Source organism: Miniopterus natalensis, chromosome 4, assembly GCF_054644295.1.
Source record: "Miniopterus natalensis isolate mMinNat1 chromosome 4, mMinNat1.hap1, whole genome shotgun sequence".
Taxonomy (NCBI): domain Eukaryota; kingdom Metazoa; phylum Chordata; class Mammalia; order Chiroptera; family Miniopteridae; genus Miniopterus; species Miniopterus natalensis.
In genome coordinates this window covers 79,672,846-79,699,481 of record NC_142084.1, presented here as the reverse complement: position 1 = coordinate 79,699,481, position 26,636 = coordinate 79,672,846, and the positions used below count along the sequence as shown (strand labels likewise).

The following is a 26,636-nucleotide window of genomic DNA, read 5'->3' as shown; positions in this document are numbered from 1 at the left end:
AGAGGCGCTGGTGGGGAATCCGCAGGGAGGCTGTCACAGGATCTCCTGACCTAAGTCACCGCACCTGCTCCTCCGCTTGTCACTGCCCTTGCATTTTACACCCACCGTCTCACCTAAGTCCTGGCAGGAACCCAGGGAGGAGGAGGGTCTGGCCAGAGAACAGGATGGGGAGTAGACTGAGCTAAGGAGGAACAGCAAGATAGAGACAGGCAGAGCAAAACACAAGTGCCCGTGGTGGCAAGCACTGTGCTAGGCTCTTTAAGCACGCTTTTTCCCACCTCACCCTCAGGGCACCGCCATGAGGCCGGTGCTACTGGCATCCGCGGGGTTAGGTGTGCTCCCCTTGTTATGCAGGAGGGGCCTGAGGACAGCGGGGACCCGTAGCCTGTCAAGTTAACAAGCCACAGAGGATTAGACCCCAAGCCGCCCCTCCTGGGCCCACAAAACAAAACAAGGTTGTGAAGTGTGAGAAGGAACTGGATGCTGGGCCAGCACCAGTCACTGAACAAATTTACCCAGGTGCCCGTGCTGCTTTATTAACTAGAGCAGCAGGAAATATGCCCCGATTCCAGAAACTTTCCTGCTCCCCCGGCCTGCCCCCCCCCCCCCCCCCCCAGTTCAGGGCATGAGCCTTTTCTTTTATGTTTATTTCAAGGATGGACAGGCTCTCCTTGAATGCTCAGCGAGGTGTGCACAGTGGGACCAGGTCAACTGGGATCTGCTACCTCTCAGGGCAAATTCCAAAAATGACTCTGCCCCTCCTCCTCTTAAGAGGCAGCCAGGCACAGCAGGCCTCTGTCCCTTTCTTATTTGTGTGGCAGGTGCATGAGATTGTTAGTAGGACAGTGTCTGTCATATTTGCATAGCATTTGGGCTCCGCTTATATTGCACTCCACAATGTACAAGCAATGCCAATCCCAAGCGGATCCCAGACTTCCGCACACCTGCTGTCACCGCCGTGAGGGACAATGACATAAAGAAGTTGTGATGATAACCACGTGGCTGCTATAGATACATGAGGTCCCTTTATTCTCATTTCATTCTCACACCCTTTGAAACAGGGTAGGGAGCTCAGTAAAGCCAAGTCACTTGCCCAAAGCCACAGAGCACATTAAATGGCAGAATTCTCAGACCCAGCACTCAAGTTGGTCTGAGCCAAAAGCCCGGCCCTTAGCTACCATCCAATGCCAAGGGGCCCTGCCCCTGGCTTCAGGGGCACTGCAGCGAGTCTCCAGCCCAACATTAAGTCCCACTCCAGGAATTCTTCCCAGGAACCGCCAACACAATATTCTTTTCCTGCCTGGGCCCATCAGCCTCGACTGTCCGACAGTTTGCTGATTGCTGGTCCACGCAGTCTGCTGGCCCATGGCTGTATACAGGCGCTGAGCACAGGGCCTGGATCAGCATATGCCTAAGGAATGAACCAGTGGACATCCCGGCCATGACCTTGGCCCCTTGCAGCCTCTCCTGCATTGTGTGTGCCGGTTCGGCAAGAACCCTACTTTGTCTGTCCCCCCATAGCTCCTTGCATTTATAGATGCTCCATCCGATGGGGTGAAGGAATTACAGGCGAGGAAGAAACTTTCCTCTACCCTCAATGTCCTTCTGGCTGGTCTAATAATCAAACAGGCATGAGAAAATAACCAAATTTAATACAAACATATGTATGGAAACGCGAATACATGAGAGAGTCAGAGACACAGCCCCCAATGCACACCCTGCCCAATAGATAAATCAAAAGATGTTATCTCTGCTAATCTCTTATTATGGGCAAAGCCTCTCATCCAAGTTCTTCTGGGTAGTTCAGGGAGGGCAGAAGTTTCTCTTGAGCCTGTGGCTAAAGTTGCCTTTACCTCAAAACAATGCACATACTAGAGACACATTTTGGGGTGAGTCATTCTGGACCCCACAGAATCTAGCATGGAAGATGTGGTAGGAAAGCCCTGGGTTCGAATCCCAGCTTTGCTATTAACACACCACCTGATGGGCCAGTAGCTTAGTCTCTGAGCCTCAATATCCAGGGCAAGTGTGGGTAGGTGTGGGTGCCCCTCAGCTTGAGGGACTCTTGGTGACCAGGCCCTTCACCAGCTCCCAAGGAGCTGTCCCACACTGCTGCTGGAAGCAAGCCCAGTGAGGGATGTGGGTCATTCTTAACCAAATGCACTTCCTCTGGTTGGGAGGAGGGAGGAGCAGCAGGAGTGCCATCTTTGCATGAACCAGCACAAGGGTCAGGGGCATAGCCCAACTTTCATTTATGCTTAAGTTCCACTCCGGTCAGCAGGCAAGTTAACCCTCAGAGTCTCAAGCTCCTGGCCACCAAATAGGCATGGTGGCAGCACCTCCTCTCTCTGGCTCCTAGGTAGCAGCTATTGTTAGGGCATTCTCCTGGAGGGGGCTCATCTCTAGATGAACCCTCCCACGCCCACTCCAAGGGGCAGGTAGTTATTTCTCATTTTTACAAATAAATGAAGAGGCAAAGAGTCGTCAATTACTTGCCTGAAGGTATGAGTAAGACCAGACTCTCAAGGGGAGAGACCAAACCACAAAAAAAAAAAAACAGACTCTCCATCTACATCCATGAGGAACATCACCTGCTGTCATCAAAACAGCAAGTTAAAAAATGTAAGGCCACAGAGAAAGACCGACTATAAGCCTTAATAAAGATTAATGAGACTTTCATAAAGATGTATAATCCAGTAGAATGTTAAATGAAAAAGTCACAAAGACAATATAACCTGATTTTTTTGTAAAGGAAAAATGTATATGGGAAGAAGGACAAAAGAAATGTTTATGACGGTCGCTTCTAGGTAGTGAAATTAAGGGTGCTTTTTATTTCCCTTTGGAGGGTATATTTCTTTAATGTTCTTCAATAAAGATTTAATTCTTTTATAATAAAAATTTTTTAAATATATAAAACATAAAGCAGAAGTAACTCTTATAAGAATAAGAGTAATTGTGAATGTATAAAATTAATGGCCAATTCTTCAATTGATTATATCTGCTTTAAAACTGGGAGTAAAATGTGAAAAAACTGTAATTATTAAATATTTGTGTTTTTTTTTTAAAGCGGGCTATGACCCCACAGTAGAGACATAAGATGCCATGGAGCCTGGGAGGAAGGCTCGAGTACAATGGGCAGAACTAGTGACCACCCAGGAGATCCCATTTGGATTCAGATCCCCCAGCCAGTCCTGGTACTTGTCTTTTGAGGTAAGTCTCACCACAGTAACTGCCGTGTACAGCTTCAATCATAATGATGCTAATGTATGCAATGCACAGGCCCACTTCTTCCTCAACCCAGTAGACACTAAGCTCTAAGACAGTGGGATGGTCTGTCCTGTTGTGACTGCCCCTAGCACCCAACACAGAGCCTGGCACAAACTATGGCTCAATAAGTATTTGTTGACCAAATGATCAGTCTAAAGGATGTGAGTAAGGTGAGAGGCAAGTTACCCAGCCAGAATCCACCCACAGTGGGACATGAGTTGGCACAGTGACCTTTAGCCCTACCACCATGTTCCCTCACATGGCCATCATGGTCCCCAACACCAGCTGGCACAGACCACAGACAGTGCTATGTGTGAGATGGGGGACAAGAGTCATAGTATAAAGGGGAGGGAAGGAGAAAGGTCCCCATCACCCAGGCTGTTGTTAGGGGAGATTAATCCAGGCCAGAAAATGCCCCAAGCTGCCCACCTGGGCAGGGGTGTCCATAAGAGTCCAATGCCTCCATATTAATCTGTGTCACTCCAGCCCTGTGACCAGGGGCTCCCTCTGGCAGGGCTTCCCTTCCTCCTCCGGGCCTACACCCCCCCACCCTCCCACCCCCGGGTCTAGCCCTGCTGGTTTCCCTGCATCCTGACCCTGCCCTGGGCCCAGCTATTCCAATTCTAAGAACCTCTTTCTTATTAAGCCACCCAATTAGCCCCACTGACCTCAACTCTCTGCAGCTATCTGAGCAGCCAGGCGTTAAATCGCGGATCCAAGAGTGGAAATTGACTTTGTGTCCGCAGTGGCTGTGGATGCTGACACCATTAGATGGAGAGCCAGTGAGGAAGTCCTCATTCGTTAAGACAGCCTGCCAGAGCTACTCTGAACTCCAGAAGGCCTCAATTCTGCAACTTACAAAGATCTTGAAGATTTTACTCATTTCAAAAAAATACTGTACCTCAAGCAATGGCCTAAAATGCATTTACTCAGTCACTCACCTCACCTAGGCTGACTTGATGATCCCCTCAGGTGGGGTCTGCTCTGATTAATAACTAACACGTCACCTACTCTGAAAAGATGCTCAAACACCCCAAGTCCCTACACAGCCTCCCCTTGGATCTGGTTTGCACAAGTCGTGGGTGTAGGTTGTGAGAATGACAAGCTCAGCTACTCACGGCCAGCTCCCTTGGTGACTCCACTGCCAAGAACCCCTTTCCCCCAAAGGGTTAATTCCTTTCTGGTTTCTGGGACGTCAGCGTGAATATCACCACAGAGGGGTTTCTAGACCACCCATTCCAAAGTGGCTCACAACCCTCATCATCACATGTTCTTGTCTTACTGATTCCCTTTCTCAGGACTTATGTCTAGGCTGCAGTCATCTTGTTTATTTTCTGCATCCCTATGCTAGCTTGTCACCAGCAGGACTGAGTCTAGCTCACTGCTGTGTCCCCAAGTCCAAGCTCAGTGGTGGCACACAGGAAAAGTACATTAAATATGGGCTGGATGAGAGGGAAATGCCCCTTGACCGAACAATGAATGAGCCAGAGAGACCCAGGTGAAGCCAGATCCAGTCTCAGTGGGACATCAGACAAGGCACAGGACGATAGGGCTGCTGGCCCAGTCAAGGAGGTTCTGATCCCCTCCGCTCATAAGCCAGCAGGTGAGGCCCCCCTCTCCTTGTGGGAAGTCAAGGGAGGCCGGCTGAGTCAAGTTCCCTAAGGTTATAGGCAGTGATCTACTGAGTCTATAGGCAGGAGAAATCCCTGAATCCCCTCAGAGTGTGTGTCCTGCCGTTTCTAGGCAGGGGACACGCAAAATCTCCATCAGAACCTAACACTGGCCAGAAGACTACACTGCCACTATTATGACCAAGAACAGACGAAACATAAAGCAAAAATACACTAGGATATACGCTCCCCAAGGCCAGGGGCCCCGCTTCTTTTCTGCTAAATCCCCAACATCTGGACCAGGGCGGGCATATAACAGAGGTAATTATCTCTTTAATAACATTCTTTTATTTAGTGCCTCCTACGTGGTAAGCACTCTCTATACAAAGTCCATTGGTTCTTCCGATCAGCCTTGTACAGCCAGGACTCCTATCAGTACCTCAGAAAGGCGAAGTCAGATGCCCAACCATCAAAGGCGGTCAGGGCAAGGCCTTGAACCCAGGGTGTCAACCCCACAGTGACTGGCTCCCTGACTACAGGCAGCATGCCTCCTGCAAAGCCAAAAAGTAATAATGACATCATCAACCAAGCCCTATCATGTGCCAAATGGGGAACCGCTGTGGTCACAGTAATCCTCTCAACAGAAGGCAACTGTGGCCCAAAAGGTGAAGTCTCCTGGTGTGGAGTCGGTAACTAACAGCAGGTATTTTTCAGCTCTGAGGTATGGGCTTCCTGGGAAACGTTGTCGTGAAAGCTGGGATAATTTACTATAAAAGTCAGGCTGCTCTCGAAAACACTGCACATCGCCCATGGCTCCTACTGTATGTAACATGACAAGGACCCCGTTCCCGCTCAGGCCAGCCTCTGGCATAGGATTCTGGCAGGCCCGTTCTCTCTGGGCCACACTTTGCCCACCTGTTTTAACCAAATGACTGAGCCTGAAAGTTTTAGGAATCTAAAATCTTATCATGCATATGAAACTTTGATAGGCAGTTAGGCAGACATGAGCAGAGCAAGGACGATGGGACAGGTACAGAAGGTCACCAGGATGGAAAACCCTGGATGCCTAGCAAAGGACAATCGTAGGGTGGAACCTCGCCCCCACGGTGGCCTTCCCTCCCCTAGCATATCACACTGGTCCTATGGTTTGGACCCCCTGATCTTTCCTTCCTAGAGATAACATCTAAGCCTCAGTTGTGTTTCAGCTCCAGGCCCAGAAAAGCAACAAAACCAGCCACAGCTGACCTCAGGACCAGCTGCTTTGGATAATGACACCCCCCTACCTGGACGACAACCAGTCAATCAGTGGAGACCACAACCCTGAAAGGACACACCTGGAAAACTGCTGAATATTCTATTGAGATCTTCCCCTGGGGCCGCCCCTAAAATCTCCTCCCTTAAAACCCTTAGGACGGCCCAGCCTCCGGTTGGCTCAGAGGTTGAGCATGGACCTAGGATCCAGGACATCAAGATTCAATTCCTGGTCAGGGCACATGCCCTGGTTGTGGGCTTGATCCCCAGTCAGGAGCGTGCAGGAGACAACCGATCAATGATTCTCTCATCATTGATGTCTCTATCTCCCTCTCTCTCCCCCTCCCTCTCTCTGAAATCAATAAAGATACATTTTTAAAAAAAAACAAAAAACCTTTAGGACGGAGGACCCAGCGCACTCTCCTTCCGGAGAGCTCGTCGGAGCCTTTCCCTTCCCTCGCCTCATCCCCCCACCCCCTCAGGGATTTACCACTAGCTTCCTCACTCCCAAGCCCCAAGGGCCCTTCCTTTACCTCTATAACTTGTTTCCTAAGCCCATTTCTTCTAGGAACTACTTTTTCCACCTCTGTAATTTTACCAAGTAAATGTTCTCTCACAGTTTGGGCCTTGACTCTGAGTTCTTTCCTAGCCAGAACCCAAGCACCGAGACTGCTGAACCCAAGCCTGGTCTGACCCCCTCCCCACCCCCACCCCAGGGCTGTTCCCACCGCCTACAACAAAACTAAGTAGATATTAATGTGATGTGATGTTTTTACAGTTTTCTACAGTTTATAAAACACTCTATCACTGATTATCTCATCTATCCAACCAATCTTGCTGCTGAACTAATATTCTCACCCCTCTGAGTGGGAGTCAGTGACTCAAGAGTGTAGGTGAGTCAGTCAAGGTTACAGAGCCGGCAGGTGGCAGGACCAGGGTCTAGATCTACCGAATCCCAGAGGGCTTTCTCCTCCAAGCCAGGCCGCCAGAGGGAGGCTGGAGCCTGAGACGGTCCCAGGGTACTGTGAGGGAACGTGGGGAAAACAGTGAAAGAGCCAACAACACTACAGGCAGTTCATTGGAGAGGAAACAAAACTCCAGAGAGACACCAGACTGATAAAGATCTAAGGCCATGCCGTGTTGGTGAAGGTGGGAGGAAACAAACATTTCTTATTCCTTTTTGTGGGGATGTAAAACGGATAATTTCATGAAGGGGAATGTGGCAATATTCACCAAAACTTTAAAGGCACACACCCTTTACCTGGGCAGTTCCCCTCTGTGGTATTTACCCTACACATCCACTCACATGCACACAAAATGACACTCAAAGATATTCATGCAGACTAATAGCAGCACTAAATTAGGAATAACCTAAGTCCCAACTGAGGACTGGTTAAAAAAAACTACAGTCGAACCAAAGTATGAAGTAGATCTTTCTTTGTATACTGGTATGAAATTATTTTTAAGATAGATTAGTAAGTAAAAAAAAAGCAATTTGCATGGCAGTGTTTTTAGTTTAATGCCATTTATTTGTGCACAAAAATAGAGGCAGGAAGTAAGACCATATATTCGCTGGTGTCTGTACGGTTTATCTCTGGAAGAACATGTTAGAAATTGGTAGCAGGGTTGCTCTGGGGATAGGAACACAAGAATGGGAGAGAGGACTTCCACTTGTAACTTCTACAATTTTTTCAAGAAAGATCACCTATTACATGTTTAAAATAAACACAAGCAAGTCTATTGTTTCTTGCCCATTGAACAATGCTGTATGTTGAAACCAATACGAAAATTAACTTGTTAGGCAGCTGGATTTTCCTGGGATGTGCTCTGCATGACCCTACCCCCCCAAATCTCTTCCCCTTGGGTTGGCTCCAATTGCAGCCTCAATCACAAGGTGGATCAGTTAACACTTCAAACAGCCTGGCTGAGTAATAGATTCTAAATCAGGAAGCCCAGGTTTGAATGCCTTCTCTACCAGCAAGGGTGTTTATCTTGCTCGGTACATATTAGCAAATGTATATATAGACCAATGTGGTATGCAGTTGTGGAATAAAAGCCAAATCTCGGGGGTGATTAAATTCTGGGGTTTAATGGTGATCGGTCATGTGAAATGCTTGGAGGTGATCAGATAGTGTGATAAGATACTATCTGAGTTAAAACAACAGCAGTTAATGTGGTGGTCTCAGGCTGGCAAAGTCCTTACGAGGCCTTCCCTCTGTTTGTGACTCTACAACCTGCAAATAGCTTCGAAATCCGTGATCTGTGCACTGCAAGGATTGTTCCCATTTTATGAAGAGGAAGAGAGGCTGGAAAAGGTCACATGGTGGGCAACAGTTAAACCATGACTACAATCTGGGCTCTCTCCCTCTCAAGGTCACAGGCAGAAATCAGCCCATAAATGACCGCTAGGAAACAGGAAAAGTGTGCCCAAAGAGGGAAGTTTGGCTGGAGGTGGAACCTACAATGTTACTTAAAAAAAAAACACTGTGTTTGATTGGCTGTTTCTGGGAGCTGGGGTTTTTCCCCCCAAAATTGTATTCTCTCAAATTGCAATAAATTAACACTTGTCACTTTTGTAATAAGAAAATACAATGTATATAAAAATGTTAAGCAGATAACCAGATATTCAATTGAAAGGCATTTAAGAGTAGTTGTTTCTTGAGGGGAGGAGATTATAAAATGAAGGTGGTCTCACTTTCTCTAACAAGTTAGTTCCTAACACTGGAAATTTTTTTATTACTACTTAAATTTTTTTATAAAAAAGATTTTTAATATTAACTTAAAAACATAAATATAAATTCAGCTGAACAACCAGCTAAAATATAAAATGAAAAAAGGATTTAAGACAATCAGTTATTTCTCCAAAGTCTTTGGGGGTCAATGGTGAACTATGGAGCAATTAAACTGTCTTGAGTTATAACAATAGAGAATTTTTGTTTTAAATTCCATAATCTTTTAGCTTCCCTTATTCCCTGACAAAATTGCTTTTAAATTAATTGTTCTGTAAGGCTCAGAGCAGAGCTTCCCCCGAGTGTAGGCAGATCCTGTCTTCCAGGCTGAAGCAGGGCCAGGCCTCCTGCGGGCACCCACTGTGTGCACATGGCCCTGCCCGTCAGTCAGTCCCGCCGTCACCTAATCCACCCGGCTGCAGAGCGCAGCAGCTGGTGAGGGCCGGAGGGAGTTAGGTAGCTCTGGTGTTGAATTGCCTACTGGCCACATGGTATGGTAAGTATGGCTGCTGTTTTTCCACTTGATGTGAGCTTTCTTTAAATAATTGCAGACCTCGAGGTTGAGCCAGCAGCAGCTCTGCTGGTGACCAGAGCCCAAGAATGTCCATCTTGAGCCTCAAAGAGCACCCAAGGCCAAGACTGCAGTCCCCTGGGGTATCTGAGAATTCACTGACACCTTGCCTCCCCTATTAAAATAGGTTTTAGCTGCAACAGAGAGCTAAGAGGCATCTTTCCAGATTACAAAAAATGATCCAAGATGGATAAAACAGTAATGTGGAAAAAAGGAAGAAATCCATTGTAGATAGAATCTATCAGTAGAGGATTTTGAATAATTGGCTCCTTTTTACAAAATCTGGCCTGAAGTTCCTGATTTTCACCTAATCTTTCCACCCCCACGAGTGACTTATCCAAATGTTCCATGATTCACTGGAGAGGTTGGAAATCGGGGATTCTCTTGCCTGGAGTTCCTCCTCTGCCTTCGCCTCCTTCCAAACCCACTCATTTAAGGCACATGCTCCCATGACAAATTTCTTCCAACTTGCAGTTCAAAGAGAAGTCCGTACCTGTCACTGGGAAAGGGGACGCAACCTGGGGAGTTCAGAACCTGCAACTGGCTTTGCAGTCTGGATGTAGGGAAATCACGTGGCCTGATGGAGATGTGACAGTTCCCAAACTCCTCCATCTTCAGTAACTAATTTCCTCCCTCTCTATCCACGTCCTGGCAGTTCCGCCGCAAGCAGATTTTACAAAAGCAAGACAGCCCCCACAATAGAGAAATAATGAATCACAGCATGGCAGAGATGGGAGAGATGGAGAAATTCAAGCCCAGAGAGGGGGCCAGACTTGTCCAAGGTCACACAGCAAAGAGGGACAGGCAGGACCTGAACCTGGACTCCCAGGTGCAATGCTTTCACCATCTCCAGTGCAGCAACAAAAGAGATTTTCTCTTCACAACTCTCACTTCAAGAGGAATCAATGGAAGTTACACTTTTCTGGGGGAGTTGCAACTATTGCAAAATCATACAATAGAAGGATGTTGCAATTCCAAAAAAGACTGGGGATCATTGCTCCAAGGAGATAATCTTGGGAACTCAGTCTAGACAAGGCACAGACATGAATGGCTGAGGGGCCCTGGTCAAAAACCATCTCTTCTCCAACAGGCGGACTTGGCGAGCCACAAGTTCCACATTCCTGTCAAGTCCCTGCAACAGTGACTTTATTGGGCAAGACACCTCAACATCCCTGGGCTGCAGTTTCTTCATCTGTAAAATGGAAATGGAAATCTTCACAAGGATGTGAACTCTGGATGTGAAAATGCTATGTGAATTTCAGTCACATGCTAACGGGAGAACAGTAGTGGTGAAAGGAGTAACTATCATTACAGCGATAATTCTCATGATTAAATTTATTTATTTATTTATTTTTAAATATATCTTTATTGATTTCAGAGAGAGGAAAGGAGAGGGAGAGAGAGAGAGACAGAAACATCAATGATGAGAGAGTCACTGATCGAGCCCGCAACCCGGGCATGTGCCCTGACTGGGAATCAAACCCCGATCGCCTGGATCCTAGGTCGACGCTCAACCGCTCAGCCATGCTCGGCCGGGCATGATTAAATTTATTGAGGGCTTACTCTGTCAAGCTACTAACCTCCCATACCTGGTGGCAGGACTGCAGGTGAGAAGCTGTGTCCCAGCCTTGCACCTCCAATCCCCGCCTAGGGCTTGATTTTCACCTACGGGTGACCACAGGATGATACCAGTCATTCCATCCTGCCTGTGAGGCCTGGGGAAAACCTAGTCACTGTCTTGAGACCTCCCCCACTCCCCCAGAGCAGCCTCCAGCTAGATTCTCAGGCTGGAAATCCTGGTGCTCAGGCTGTTGATTCTTCCTGGCACTTAGTCCAACTGTTTGTTCTTCACCCTCATGGGAGTCGTCTCCAGCTCATGTCTCCCCCCGGGCACAGCCACAGGATGTGTTGGGCCTTATGACAGGCTGGTCTCTGCCTAGGATGCCCTTCCCCATCCTGTCCGCAGCTCCCACTAATCCCTCAGTAGTCTTTCTGCTACACAAGCCGTCTGGACACTTCCTCTGCACTGGCCACCCTCCAAGGTCACCGCAGATCTGTTCTTTCCAGGACAGGGAACAAACCTTATTCAAATCTGCAATCCTAGCTTCCCGCGCAGAGGGAGTGATTGCTGCACAGATAGGAAAAAAGGCACCAAATGAGAATCCATGGTCTGTAACTCATGGGGTCTATCAGTTTCCCCCACCAATCTGTAATCAAACCATCCAGTCACTAATTGTCACTATTATTTTTAATAACACTCAGACGCTTCACTAGGCTCTTCGGACAGTGTATCTTCTTGTAATTTCAACCACTCAGTGAAATACATATAATTATTCTATTTCACAGGTGAGGAAACTGAGGCAGAGGCAAATTCAGGGACATGCCTTAATTCATTCAGCTGCTAGATGACAGACGCTGACTCAGAGCTCTGGTCTTCATCACTGTTCTAGTCTGCCTCCCACTGACCCTCAAAACCCAGACCTGGGCTGAGTCTATCACCTGGAACTGGCTGCTCCTCCTCTGGTGGTCCCGCAAACGGATCACCAAAAATTTACAGAGAGGATATGAGCAAAGGCGGTCTTCCATCTCATTCTGGGGTGGATTCGGAATCCCCCTCCTCCCTCTCATGCTTTTCCCCACATCCTCGAGCCCACCTCACTCTCCCCCCAACTTGACCCACTAATATGGGCCTACTTTGGCTCTAGGGAGAAGGGCTTCCCCTCTCTAGGTTCACCTGCTATGGTGCCCAGCTTCAGACCACCCCCACCTACACACCGCTCCCACCTGCACCCCCAGAGGTGGGAGACTGCCACATTCCTGCTGGGCACTGGTCCACAAAGTTCAAGCCAGGCAGCCACTCCCTCGCCCACTAGGACAAAGAACAAGTGCTAGAGAAGGCTCGAAGGTACCTGTGACTGCACCCACAGGACAGGGAGGAGCTGTTGCCCAACCCTAAGGAGAAAGTGGTGTGAGGTCAACAGGGCACTGGGGTATGCCTCCTTTGGGGCAAGGCCCTAGTCACACCAGCCTGCAGGGCCCCTGGGGGCTTCTGCATGGCTTGGTCAGCAAAGGATCTAAATCCCCAGGCCCCACCACTCACCCTCGGAGCCTCAGGACACTTATCTGAAGAATGGAGCTAATAGTATTTATCTTCTGGGGCTGTTGGAAGAGCCAAGTGGGCTCAGCACAGAGGCCAGTACAGATAAGAGCTCAACCGGAACTGAATGAACTCATTTGCTCATTCAAGAAACATCCAACAAACACCAACCACGTACCAGGCCCTAGGCTAGGCCCTGGGGATACAGTGGGAACCAGACCGGCAAGTCCGGTCATCATGGAGCTTCCATGCCCACAGGGGCAACTGGCAACCAGTGAGGAACAAATCCATAAACAATAAAGTGTCTGGGAGTGCTACAGGCCTTCCAGAAGAAGGAACAGGTACTGGGATGGAAAGTGGAGGGAGAGGAAGGTCGGGAAAGGACTCTCTGAGGAGCTGGTGTCTCAGCAGATCTGGAGGAGGTGAGGGAGTGGCTAGTCACCTGAAGCCACAGCGTTCCCAGAAGAGGGAACGGCAGGGACGTTAGCTCCCGAAGACCACTTCTATTCGAAGACCACTTCTATTCAAAGACCACTTCTATTATCACTAAGCCACACCCCACCCACTGAGTACAAGCAGAACACAGCTGGACGGACATCAGAAGTGAACTGGGCATCAGAAGTGGGTTCTAATCCCCTTGCTACCCCTAAACCACCGTAAGACAGCCTGGGACCATGGCCAGCACCCTCTGGTCTTTCAGGGTCCTGATAAATAAAACGATCACTGGTCTGAGGGTCCATAGATGGCTTGCATTCCCTCAGGCTCCCTCCTTTCCCCCTCTGAGGTCATGGTGGTCCCCTGACCTCCTGAGTTGTCCCACCAGTGGATATGTGTCTGAGGATCAAAGAGATCAGATACAGGGATCATGACAAATATTTGAAAATCTATTCACTGCAGGATCCTATCAAATCCCTCCCTGGACCTCCATGTCTCTATCTGTAAAATGGGAACACTCCTTTCCTCCTGCCCACAATGCAAGACTGAAGATCAAATGGATATGCCAGATAAAGACACTGTCCTGCTTTACACAGGCCTTATAAAGGGGCCTTCTATCTGCTGTTTGGTCAACTGGATCCTAAGAGCTACCCTATAATCTGGACTAAGACAGGAAGGACAGAGAGGGGAGGGGACCAACAAAGTTAATGCCAGACACTCTACAAATAGTATCTGATTATTTAGGACCAAAGCAGGGAGTGCCATGAGGAGCTGTCTAAAAACAAAGAAGCTTAAGGGCCTGCTCTCAAAGATTCTCAATCAATTAAGTCTGGGATGGCCCCAGATGTATAACTTTTTTTTTTTTTAACTACATGGTTGACAACCACTGATTAGTTCTACCAATGGAAGGAAGGTAGGACCTTATTATTATTCCCATTTGGGAGCTGACTAGAGCACAGAGCAGCTATCTCACTCCTTGGATTACACAGCTATTAAGTCATAAAGCTAATATTTGAACCAGTCTGTGCTCGTTAATCACTAAGCAACACGGTTTCTTGAAGCCAGCCAACATTTTTAAAAATTGATTTTAGAGAAAGAGAGAAACATAGATTTGTTGCTCAACTTATTTATGCACTCACTGGTTGATTCTTGTATGTGTCCTGACTGGGGATCAAACCCACAACCTTGGCATATTGGGATGACACTCAGACCAACTGAGCTACCCAGCCAGGGCCAATCAGCATTTGCCACATACTTTTTCTACCACCCTGTGCAGTCTTGGAAATACAAAAGACATCACATTAGGAGACAGCACTCACCTTCAAAGAAACTGTTATAACTAGACCAATTCCTGAATCATCTGGTATTCTCAAGGAATAGAGTTCGTGCAATAGCTAAGTTTATGGCTAACTATGAAACTTTTCCTGTTTTTAATAGGCCTCCTATTTTAGATGGTAATGCCCAAAGGTATTTCACTCTTCCTTGGTTCCTTAAACAGAGAACACTGGACAAAATACACCTTTCCTCGGGATGACACGCTGTCAATGACCCACTATTTACACTTTCATACAGTGATGTACTCAAGAACAAGGCGCCTCCCTGCCCCTTCACTTAAAGGCCCCAAATGGCTTTCAGTGCCACAGTCCACGTGTTTCTGACTCTAGTGGAACCACACCCCTGACCCGTGCCTGCAGAGACACACTAACAGAACTAACTTGCCGATGCTAATGTCACAGAGGCCAGGATAAGACTGCCAGGCTTGTAAGAATGATGCATAAACTAAGAGCTAATTGGTCCTAAGCAGAAAGGATGAGGGGTGATCAGATGTGGGAGGGACCGAGTCTTGATGGGATGCTGAGCAAGGAAACGTCCATATGGTACCAGGCTTGTAAGAATGATGCAAACTAAGAGCTAATTGGTCCTAAGCAGAAAGGATGAGGGGTGATCAGATGTGGGAGGGACCGAGTCTTGATGGGATGCTGAGCAAGGAAAGGTCCATATGGTATGGAGTTATTCCTCTTGGGTTGGAGAGTGCAGTCACTGGTCCCCAAGTACCCCCTCACCCCTTTACCTCCCTGGATCCCCCAGAGTGGAGGCCAGCCTGCCCAGTCCCACTGGGCAATGGACATGAGCCCAGTGTAAGGTGCTGGTTTCAATCTCTTTGGAAGGTGTAGGGACATTTGACCAGATACCTCCCGGCAGATACTGAGACTCCGGAAGCTCTGAGCTCCTTCCCAGTTGTGTCTGACCAGACTAGATTCCTAACAGTGGTTTAACATTCCACAAAGACCTACCTGCTGGAAGTGTATTCTCATAGAGGGTTCTGGAGACTCCGAAAAGTGTTTGCCTTTCATTCCTTTGTGGGCAAGGCTGATCTTGGAGACAAGGCAGTGGACTCCCATGGAGACCAGTACAATCCCCCTAAATTCCCCTCACACATCCTAGTACAGAGATGTGGCCTCTGGAGCCAGACAAATGGTTGGTGAATTTTCTGAAAGATCAAACAGCATCTGTTCATTCATTCAATATTCATCAAATATTCAACAAATAGTTATTGGGGGGACTATAGTGTGCCTGCCAGGAACTGTGAAGGCAATGGGGGGGGGGTTGATGGTGAGCCAGCTTGATGAGGTCCTTTTGCTTAGGCAACTCCGGTCCTGGCTGGGTAGAGAAGGGTAAAGAATAAATGCACAAAGGTTATCACGGCTGCGATCAGAGTTTTTCATTTAACAAGGCTCCAGGCACAAACCTGGCACACAGTGGACCCTGAATAAATGGTTATTCTCTCCCCATACAAATCCTCCCAAAGCAAATCCTCATCTGCAGTCTTCTCTCAGCTGGAGGGATGCCACTCTGGGCCCCCTGCACTGTGCCTTTCCTCCCACATCCCACTCACTTCCACTGAGCCGCCCGCAACGAGGCCTCGTGCAGATGCCTCCTCCCTGCCACCCATCACCTCCATTCCAGTCCTTCCTACGTGCCCAGCCAGAGTAGCCACACTGCCGTGGTTTACACCATGTGCTCTGAAGCCAGGCAGACCCGGGTTCAAATCTCAGCCTTTTTACTTACTATCTGCCTGGGTGATTTGGGGCAAGTCCCTGAACTTCTCATAGCTTCAGTTTTCTTGTTTGTCATAGTACCAACCTCACCAGGTAGTTGAAGATTAAACAAGATAATGTACCTGAGGCCTAGCTTAGTACCCAGCGCATTCCAAGTGGTCACTAAAGGTGCACTATGTTCTATGATGACTGTTATTAATCACAATACTAATGGAAACCTTTGCTGACTCCTCACTGCCTGCCAAGTCCAAACTCCTCACCAGGACATTCGAAGCTCTCCCCTTTAGTTTGTTTCCCCTGTTTTGTTTTGGTGGGCTGGAGGGCAGATAGAAACCCATCAGGGTGACAGATACAAAGTGAAGGTGGGGCACACAAAGAATCTGTAACAAACTGTGGGATCACAGAGCAAAAAGGGGCCACTTCTGAGAGGGGGACTTTGGGGAATTAGCACTTGAGCTGTCCTTGAAGGATACAGTTGGAGATGAGGGTGGAGACAGAAGTCTCATGGTAGGGACCCTCATGGTTGCCCGGTTCAGGGAAGGAACTGCAGAGCAGCACCAGCACCACAAACTCTGGAGTTGGCCGCAGTCTATTCAACTGTAGAATAGGGATAACAGTGAGGACTACTTCATGGGGTTCCTCTGAAATTAAATATGACTATACATGTGGCTAATTTAGCACAGGGCCTAGAAGAGTAATTGCTTGAAAGTGTTAGTAGTTGTTAGCTGTTCTCATCACCATAATTGTTAAAGATACGTCAAAGATGAGGCCAGGCTGAGAATACTTAACTCCAGGGTCCATGTTAAGAATATTATGTTGTTCTGCTCTTGTAGCAGTGGGTACAGTGGTGTGTGGTCATTCAGTATTTGATGAGTAGTTTGATGGATAGGCATTTGAGGCCTTGAATGCCATACCCAGGAGTATGCTCTGCAGGTTGTGCAGGGTGCAGATGTTTTGACCAGGGATTGCTGTGGCCTGGGATCACGAGCAGCATGAAGGCCAGGTCATTCTCGGTGCCAAGGGGCCAGGGCAGGGCCCTCCCCAGTGTCCTGGGTACCACACTCCCCTGCGAGGAGCCTGAGACTAGAAATAAAGGCTCAAGCAGCCACGTTGCCAAGGCTGTTTGCCATGGCAACATCAGGGCCGGGTTTCTACCGTCTCCTCGCTCTCCCTCTGCTACATGACTATGTTCTGCCAGGCAAGCACAAGGGAAAAACACGGCGGAAGAACTGCTGGGAAGCATCCATCTCAGCCAAGCAGGGCTCGCCCGGCTGAGTTCCCAGACAGTAGGTCCCAGACAGTTGAGCCCCTGCCACACAGAGCCAGCCCTAGCCAAGCAGACAGCAAATGGGGGTCCTGTCCTGCCTCGACTGTGTGATCCAAAGGCATCCCCTGGTCTGCTCCCAGTCTGCCTCCTCACTCCAAGGTAGGGGAACTGAGCAAGATGGTCTCTAAAGCACTCCAGACTCCCTGAAATCTCAAATTTACATTAGTGTATTTACATCACTGTCCTGGTCATCATCACAGTGGCTGCCATTTACTGAGCGCTTGCTGTAGGTCCAGCAAAGCTGCAGGCATTATTTATCCTCTGCAGTTAGCCTAAGAACCTACTATTACTATCTCCAATTCTCAGGAGGCAACTGGGGTCAGAGGAGACTCTTGCTCGAGGTCACACAGCTAGTAAGTGGAAGACCCCTGATTTAAACCCTTGGCAGTTAAACTCCAAAGCCCAGAGCTCTTAACCACTATCTGATATTTCTACTCTCTTGAAGTGGCATCTAACTGAATTTGGTTTCCTCAAAGCCAGTATTATAACACTTGCTAAGGCTGGATGGATTCCTCTTCAGTTCCCCCAGAGGTTTAGGGGAATGAATATAATACTTGGAAAGAGGAACCATGGGGCCCAGACAGGATCAAGGATCTAGAGTTTGGGTGTGCATTACATGTGACTGTTTTTAATACTAGCCATGGCTCCTACTGACTGAGCATTTGTAAACACTTGACAGGCATCAATGAATCTGCACTAAAACCCTTTAAAGTGTGTGCTGCTATCAGTCCCATTACCTAGATGAAAACACTGAGGCACAAAGAAATCTTGTGCCAAGCCCGGAGTTGAATCCTGGGATACAAAGCCCTCAGCTACCTAAAGGAATAACTAGGGCAAATGTTTGTTTTCTTACCTAAGACTGAGCAGTAATTATAACCTTTGGGGATAACTGGTTTTGCTCTCCCAGGAGTCACTCTGGTCTCCTACTCTAGACCTGGCAGCAGCTCAGTTTCTGCCCTAAGGAAAGGGCCGGGCGGGAGCCCAGGAGTCCAGCTGCCACCAGGAGCCTGGAGATCCTGTGCCCAGACCAGCAGTGTGACATCAAGCCAGGCCTCTCCTCTCAGCTCTGTGAACCAGGCTGCTGCCCCTGCAGCCCTCTCTCGGCCATTGGGTGGTCCTGAGCACCTAGTGAGAAAACTCAACGTCAAACGCAAGGGGCTGGGTGAGGCCTTTGGGGTTTAGGAACAGTGAGAGCAGAAAAAAAAAGCTGCCTGTCCAGGGCTGGTGGATGGACTGCACCCCAGGGTCCCACAACAGTGTCTCTCCAAAGACTTTCCACTCTGTCCCCTCCCCACCACACATACACACAAGTCTTGATATTAAAAAAGAACTGGCCAGGGAGCCAGGGACCTGGGCCTTGTCCAGGCGGGTGGCTTCTCCTTCTGTGCCTCAGTGCACCTTCTTCGGGAAAGGGCCAGGGAAGACGATCTCTAAGGGCCCTCCCAAGCGTAGTGGGAGAGGGAGCTGCTCCGGGGCCAGGGTTCAAATTCCAGGTTAGACACTTACTACTACAAGACCCTGAGTGACTTAACCCTCTGAGCCTCAATGTCATCACATACAAAATGGGGAAAACAGAACCAAGCTCACAGTTATTGGGAGAACCCCATCCGACAGTACTCAAGAGTCTCTTTGCGAAAGTCATGGGTGACATGTAATGTGTGGGTGGATGGACAAGAGTGGCTACGGGTCCAAAACGCCTGAAGCCAGGTGACAGGGCCATGGGGATGCACTACACCATTCCCTCCACTGGCTCCCTTCTGTATAACGTTGACATTTTCCATAGTAAAATGTTTTTAAATACAAAGTTCTTTTTAGAGACCCTGACACCTCGTCGTATAAAAAACATTATTCTGCTCAAAAACTCGTTTACTTAATGGGTAACCAAAATGCTAGTCTAGGCTAAAAATATTGTTTCTTGCCCTCCCAGAGCTGTCAACCTAGTTGTAGGGTAAAGGAACGCAGGCAGCCCAGGATAGTAAGTGGCACCCTCCACGTTGGTGTAGAGGCAGACAGGTAGCTTAAAAGTTAAAAGGCTTTCCAGAGAGGACAAGTGTGAGCAGAGGCTTAAAGTGCAGGCAGGCTATGAATACACGATCATGGTGGGAGTGGGGGTATGGGGAGGATATTCCAGGTCATTCCACAAGCACCGATTAGTCTGTCCCTTCTCGGGAACACACGGACTGAAGCCACAGGAGCAGCAGCATCTACCCTGAAGAGGCTCGTGGTCTTGCGTATTTCTTTACTCGGTGAGGATTTTGAATGACTGCTGTGTTTCAGGCACTTGTCTATTCGCTGTGGGGGAAAAATGCTGAGAAAAACAAACAAAAACCCTTGCCCTTGTGGAGCTTAATAATCTGGAGTGATTTCCTGAATAACACTTAAGGTGGCCTGGATTAGATGGGATGCTTCTATTATTTGGTGCTTAGTACATGGCAGGCGTTGTTAGCTTTAAATCCATTTTGTCATTTGATGTTTATCGACTCCCTGCAACCTTATATGGGAAGTAACATTTATCTTTATGGATGAGGAAAGGGAAGCTCAGAGAGGTTATGGAACCCACCAAAGGTCCCACAGCCAACACTTTGCGGAACCAGGACTCAAACCCAGGTAGGCTGACTTCAAAGTAAGGGCAGGCTGCTACACATGGAATGCAGCTATGCCTGGAAGTCAGCAAGAAGGTTTCCCCAAAACAGTGGTTTGGGAGCTGGGTCTTGCAGGATGATGGAAATGGTGGAAATGGAGACAGAGGACACAGAAAAGAAGAACATCAGCCTGAGCTTCCAGGAAGAAAATTCATAATACTGGGTGGACCAGGATCTCAAAGGGAAAGCAGACAACTGAGGATAAAAGTGGGGGCCTAACTCTCCAACTTCAAGTACCTGAAGGCCCTTAAAGAAGAGCAGGTTTAATTTAAAAGCTTTAATTTAATTTAAAAGCAGTGGGGAGCCATGGGTGGTATGTGAGCAAGGGAGTGACATCAGACATCCACCCTAGGAGGACTGATCTGCCATCAGGACCAAGGAAAAGTGGAAGAAGGCAAAGTCTACTGTGGCCAGATCTGTTTGGTAGTATTTGCAGGAACCTAGTTATGAATGGGCAAGGGTCTAGACCAGGAGAGGGGGAGAGGAACAGGAAGGTCAATCCAGTCACATGGATTTTACATCGACTGAGTGTCCACAGGATGACTATGAGGCGCTTGACTACCTTGGAGGAGGAGAGAGAGTACTCACTGCTCACTCTCTTCCCAATGACTTTACTTGGGTTCCCTTCACCTTTGCATAACAAGAATTATGCTTCCCACTTTTTACATAAAAAGACTGAATGGATGGGAGTCATCTCTCTAGTGGATCCTGTCCCTCTGAAGTGCTTCAAAGAGAATACCAAGTTTTCTGAGTAGCAGGCAGATGCTCATTTTACATACATTATATTATTTAATGCCCAACCCTGATAGTTAGGGCCTATCAGCCCCATTTCACAAATTGAAAAACTGAGGCCTAGAGAAGCAAAGGGATTTCTGAGTTCTGTTTTCACTCTATACACTATGCCTCCATTTGCTCAAGGTGCTGGCAATACAGTGGAGACAGAAATAGAAAGCTGTCCCTGTCTTCATGGAGCCTGGAGTCAAGCAGTCTGGAAACCTCACTCGCTGATCCTGCCTCTTCTACTTACTCAAAAGGTAGTGTAGGTAGATGGTCATCAGCTCATCAGTAAGTTCGCTGAAACTGTAAAGCCTCATCTATTTAATGGGGATAGCACCTACCCTTGTAGAATCTTTTTGAGAATGAAACATAATAATGCATATAGAAGGTTCAGCAGAGTGCACGGCATCTAGAGGATGCTCAATAAACGTTGTTGACGATGATGATAATGATGAAGGTGGAGACAGCTGTTACCTGCAGCGTTCCTGTTATGACCTAACTTCCAAGCCCAGGCCCCCATCTGCAAGGTTGCTTCTGACTCAAAGAAGTATCCTATTATTCCAGAGAGAAGGAACAGGGTGACTCACATCCTGGCAACGGGGGAGCTTCTGGCCGGCTTGCACCACCTGGGAGAGGGTGGCCCCAAGGTGAAGGGGAAATATGAGCCCCTGGGGGCCCAGTTGCTGGGCCATTACCTTTCCTGGGTTTCATAGGCATCCCAATCATTAGCACCAGTGAGTGAGCCCCAGTGAAAATGGAGCCTCCGAGGCCTCTGATAAAGCCATGAAACCTGCCCCCTTCTGGGCTCAGGTGAAGAAATTATTCCCCCTGGTCTCACACAGGTGAAGGGTGGGCAAAGGCGCCCAGCAAAGGCTTCACTTTAATTTGCTCCTACAGGTGACTAGGCTAGAACTTTGACTTGGAAAAGATTTGGCCCTGCTTCCAGAGCTGTGGAGGCAGCAATATTCCTCACAAGTGAACACTAGGACTTCAACTCATTTTCCCAATTCTCCGTGTGGTGGGGGTCCCTTCTGGGAGCCCAGATCCAGCTTTAGCATAATAACGGGAGAGGATACCAATTGAAAAATGGGCCAAGTTTTTACAAGCACAGCATTTTACAGAACAGAACCATAAATGGTCCATAATCATATGGGGGAAAGGTTCAGAAATCACAAGTAATCAAAAATGCACATTAAAACTTAATAAGGGTGGCAGAGAATTTATTGATGAACAGACTGGTTAAAATGAAAAACAATGAAAATACCAAGAGTTATCTGGGAATGGGGAACCAGGTGTTCCCCACACAATGCTGGGAAGCATGTAAATTAGCACAATCTTTCTAGAAAGCAATCCAGAAATGTGTTTACCAAACGCCTGCATAGTTCCTTTGACAGAGTAATTTCACTTCTAGCAATTTAAATGAAGGAAAGAAGACATATGCAAAGACATTCATTTCAGCAAGGCTTAAAATAGCAAAAAAATAAAAACAGCTTAAATGACTAACAATAAAGGACTGATTAAATACATTTCGGTTCAACCCTTAAAGAAATACTATATAACCATTAAGATATTATGATATTAAGTAGGATAATGAGGCAAGATAGTCACAGTATTTTGTTTGGAGGAGAGGAAGAAAACAAATTACAACAGTGTGATTCCAAGTTACAATTAGTATATAAGGAATGACTCCGTTTTTCTACAAAGATGTAATCAATAGGAATCGGCAGGAAAGAAAAAAGTCTGGAAGTATTATACATAAAAATTAACAGTGGTTATCTTTGGGTAAGATTACATATTTTCAATTTCTTTCTCTATGCTTGCCAGATTGCTAGAATTTAATTCTACAATTAAATTTATATTTTCTAATGATAAGGGGTTGGACCAGATGATTTATAAAGTTCCTGCCAACTATGACATTTATGACTGATGTCCCAATTGACTTCAAACAGCCTATATTTAGCGTGGGCTTCTGGTGTGGCCTTTGGAGCCTAAGTCATTGCCCACAGCTAAAGCCCTCTGCATTTCTCTCTCCTTACTCTCTGCCCAGCTGTCACCCTAGCCAGCCTGGGAGCTTCCCCTGTAATTCACGTGCCTAGCCAAGAGCTGAGAAAAGGAACTCAGCACAGCGACAGGTGCCATGGGGGCACAAAGAGATGAAAGGCAGAACTCTAGCTCTAGAATCTTACTGGGACACGGGACTCACACACAAAGTGCCTGGTTGTATAACACAAACTAAGAAAACCAGAGAAGAAAGAAAGCAGGGCAAGCCAGGCTGGGAAGGCCTGAGAGAAGAGGCCATGCAGGATGGGCGGATGAGAGCATTGCAGGCAAGGGGCAGAGCCTGAGCAAAGGTGAAGCCAACCCAAAGTCCTTTGGAATACATGTCCGAAATCTTTCCAAGAAACTTTCACAATCCTTGGTCTGCTGGATTTCTGAACTTTGGCCCAAATGTGTGAAAGTTAAGTCTCCTAAACAGAAGTCTTCCCTCTGTCTAACCCTGGATTAGCCACCAAAGACAACTTAAGTCTTTTGGAGAAAAACAATATAATCTTTTTATTCACTTTCCCCACCCCTTCCAATGGGAGGAGAGGACGGTGAAGAAGGGTCTGGGGTAGGAGAGGGAATTGCAGGAACCAGCCATCTCACATGCAAAGAGTGCTCACCCCCACCACCGGGCCATGCCCTTGGCTTCTCTCGCAGGATACCACCAGCCCCATTTGACAGATGGAGGAAAAGAGGCTCCCAGGGTTAAAATGGCTTGCTCCAGGGTCACCCAGCCAGAGAGTGGGGAAGGCGACTCCACTCAGGCCTTCTGACTCCAAGTCCAGTGCTATTTCGAGGTAACACACAGGACCTGGAGTCAGGAGCCCTGGGTGGCTCTGTCACCCGCTGGCTGCGTGGTCCCGCACAAGCCCTCACCCCTCACAGCCTCTATCCCCAGGTGTAAAATGAGGAGGCTGGGGATGGCACGCCCAAGGCCTCTTACCGCTGGGCTCCCTAAGCCTTCTAGGGAAGGCTGCAAAGCTCTCCCTATCAATTACATTTCCCAAGTTGGGCCGGCAAAGATCACCCGAAGATCCTCGGCCTGTCACGTGGTTAAATAAAAAAAGCAAACGTCCCAGATTAACTTTCACTGCGCTGCTTCTGCTGACACCTGATTACCCAATTTTCTAGTTTCCTTGGGTGAAATATCCCTACTGGGTAGGCCCGCTAGGCGGCTAACAGGGCAAATAATTTATTGGTGAGCCAAAGAACACTGAAGATGGAGTTAAAACCTGGAGTCGGGTCCCCCGCACCGTCAGTTCTTGCTCTGGGCCCCTGAACAAGTCTCGGGCTATTTCAGGCCTTCTTCACCCGCGTCTCAATCCAGAGGCTTGGAAACACTCCCAGACAAGTGCGACGGCCGAGGGCAGAACTTTCCCAGGGGCAACCCTGTCCCGCCCGCACCCAGTCCCCCCAACCCCCGCGGTCCACGGGGGCGCGGTGGAGCCGGGCCAGGCTCCGCAGTCCGCGCAGCCCTGGGCTCCGCGCTCCGGGCGTGTGACAGCGCCGGGTGACCGCCGCGGGAGCTCCACTGCGGTTTCGTCAGAGGGAAAGGTACGCGCCCGGCGCGCGCGGCGTGTGCACACAAACGCACACCCCCGCGCGCGCAGCCCACTCGGCACACACGGCCCCGGCCTGGAGAAGCGCAGTCACCAGCCACCAGCCCCTCCGGCCGCGGACCGGAACCCACCCGAGCGCGCCCGCCACCGACCACGCGGCCCCGCGCCTCCCTGACGCAGGGACGTCTGCGGCGGACGGGGCCGGCCTCCTCCCGCTCGCCGCGGGCTTCCTCTCCGCGACGCCCGGCCGCGCCGCGCCATCCCCGCCGCCGGCCGCGAGTCGCCACCGGGAGTCCTCCTGGAGCTGAACGTCTGGGCTGCTGCGTCCCCTCCAAGTCGCGTCTCGCGGCTAAGGAGTCAGCTTGCAAGCCTCTCCCCGCCCACCCGGTCCCATGACAGCTGCTGCCGCCCAAAGACAGGCGGATTACAACAAGAAGCAAAGTTTCCCTCTCTGCCCTCCCGCCCCCGCCCCCCTCCGCCTTCCCTCCCTCCTCGCGCCCCCCCCCCCCCGCTCCAATGTTATGCAAAACGAGCCGGCACCGGCGCACCGACTCCAGGTACCAAACCAGCCCCCGCGAGCCGCGCCCGGTTCCGCGCGGCGGCCCCGCTCCCAGCCCCAGGCGTGCGCCCGCATCCGGGGTCTCACTCTCCGCTCCGCCGCAGCCCCCTTCTCCCGGCTTCCTGCAACCCGGCGCCCCGAGAAAAAGCCCTAACTACGGGGCCAAACTTTATGCCTTCAACAGGCGTGGGGCTGTGGACAACAGGGAAGGGGTGGGGGGCGCGCACGCCGTGTTCAGGCGTTCTCCGTGGCCGCTCGTCCCAGCGGCCCCCGCCCCCCACCTCGGTCTCCAAGTCAACAGCTTCCTCGCCACCCCCCGCCCCCCGCACCCCCGAGCACCCTCTCCTGTCACGCGCGTGTAGCCAGCGGGGCTCCGGGGCACTGCCCGAGCCCGGACTGCCGCCTCGTCTTCCCTTCCCCCAGCATCGCCGAGCGCGCACCGGGGCCGCGCGCCGCAGGGGGACCCAGGCGCCCCCAGACAGCCTCTCCGCCCCCATCCCGCCGCGCTTTCCCCGCGGCGCTCCGCCGAGTAGCGTAACCAGGAAGGTGCTATACCCGCCCGCATGTCCACGTGCCCCTCAGAACCCTGTGCCTTTAGCGGGCAACTGGCAGGAAACTCCGCGCTGAGGGCGCCGCTGAGGAGCCACTGGGCCGACGGGGAGTCAGGGGGGACTGGAGACTGGAGGAGCAGGTGACTCCGGGGACGGGGGTAGGCGCCCGTGCCGGGGCCACAAGTCCACGTGAAAGTACGGCAGCAAGTGCTGGGAGCGTGAGGGCGCGCCTCCAGCACCCAGAGCCAGCCTGAGGGTCCCCGCACCTTGGCGCGGCTCCATCTCCCCAAGGAAACGCGGTACACTCCCCCCCCAGCTCTGCGGGCGAGGGGGGGCGGATTCCAGGAGACCGAGGCTAGACCCTCCTCAGCGGCAGTGGCGCCCACAACGCTCCGGCTTGCGCGGGGGGACCGCCAGCTCCCCGCTCCTCGGACCGAGCGTATCGCAGGGTGCACGGAAGGGGGGCTCTGCAGCCTGGAACCCCCGATCCCCTCAATGCGCCCACCGCTCCCTCCCAGCCTCCGCGGCTGCAGCGGCAACCCCTGCACCTCAGCACCCCTGGCCCCGGGCCCGCGGCCCCCAACTGGCGGTACCTGCGTGTCGGCGAGATAGTTGAGGAAGAAAGAGGAGAGCTCTTCGTCCAGCAGCGCGCCGCAGTCGTTCCCCGCCATCTTCCAGCCGCGGCTGCAGCGTGCGGCGGAGTCAGCGCCGAGCCGGCCGGGGGGAGGGAGCGAGCCGGCGCGCAGGGGAGGCGGGCGGAGGGAGCGGGGAGGCGGAGGGCGGAGCTCCGGCCGCGGTGCCGCAGGGCCGCCGGCTGCGGGGGCGGGGCCCGCGGGCCCGGGCGAGGCGGGGGTCGCGCCCCCACGCTCTTGAGCCAGGTTTGGAGCCGCGATCGGAGCCGGCAGCCCCCTGGCCTGGAGGACAGCCGCCGAAACGGGGTGACGGTACCCCCCAGCCTGCAGCCCGATGCCTGCGCAGCAATGCGGGCAGCCCCCAGCTTTTGCCAGAGCGAATCACGTTGCCTTAGCGCTGGGCGGGTCTGTGGAGACAACCTCCTTGTGCACCGATAGGGAAACTGAGGCCCCGGAAAGCGTAGGGCCGCGTTTGAAGCCACAGCACCCTTCACTAGAAGGAAGACAAAGCCTAGGTCTGACTGCCC

At 50.2% G+C, this 26,636-nt stretch overlaps 1 protein-coding gene across 3 annotated transcripts in view; it reads right to left on the bottom strand.

Moving 5' to 3' along the window:
* Nucleotides 1-26,218, bottom strand: part of PPARGC1B (PPARG coactivator 1 beta) — a 97,417-nt gene extending 71,199 nt beyond the window's left edge. For 2 of the 3 annotated variants that reach the window (XM_087816913.1, XM_087816914.1), the window contains exons 1-2: nt 26,071-26,218; nt 3,810-3,818 (exon numbers count right to left, since the gene is read on the bottom strand). In XM_087816913.1, the coding sequence (XP_087673039.1) occupies nt 3,810-3,818; nt 26,071-26,148 (87 nt within the window). In that variant the 5' untranslated portion in view covers nt 26,149-26,218. The remainder of the gene's footprint in view (nt 1-3,809; nt 3,819-26,070) is intronic. The other variant, XM_016210605.2, reaches the window with a different exon arrangement.
* Between the last annotated feature and the right edge of the window lie 418 nt (nt 26,219-26,636).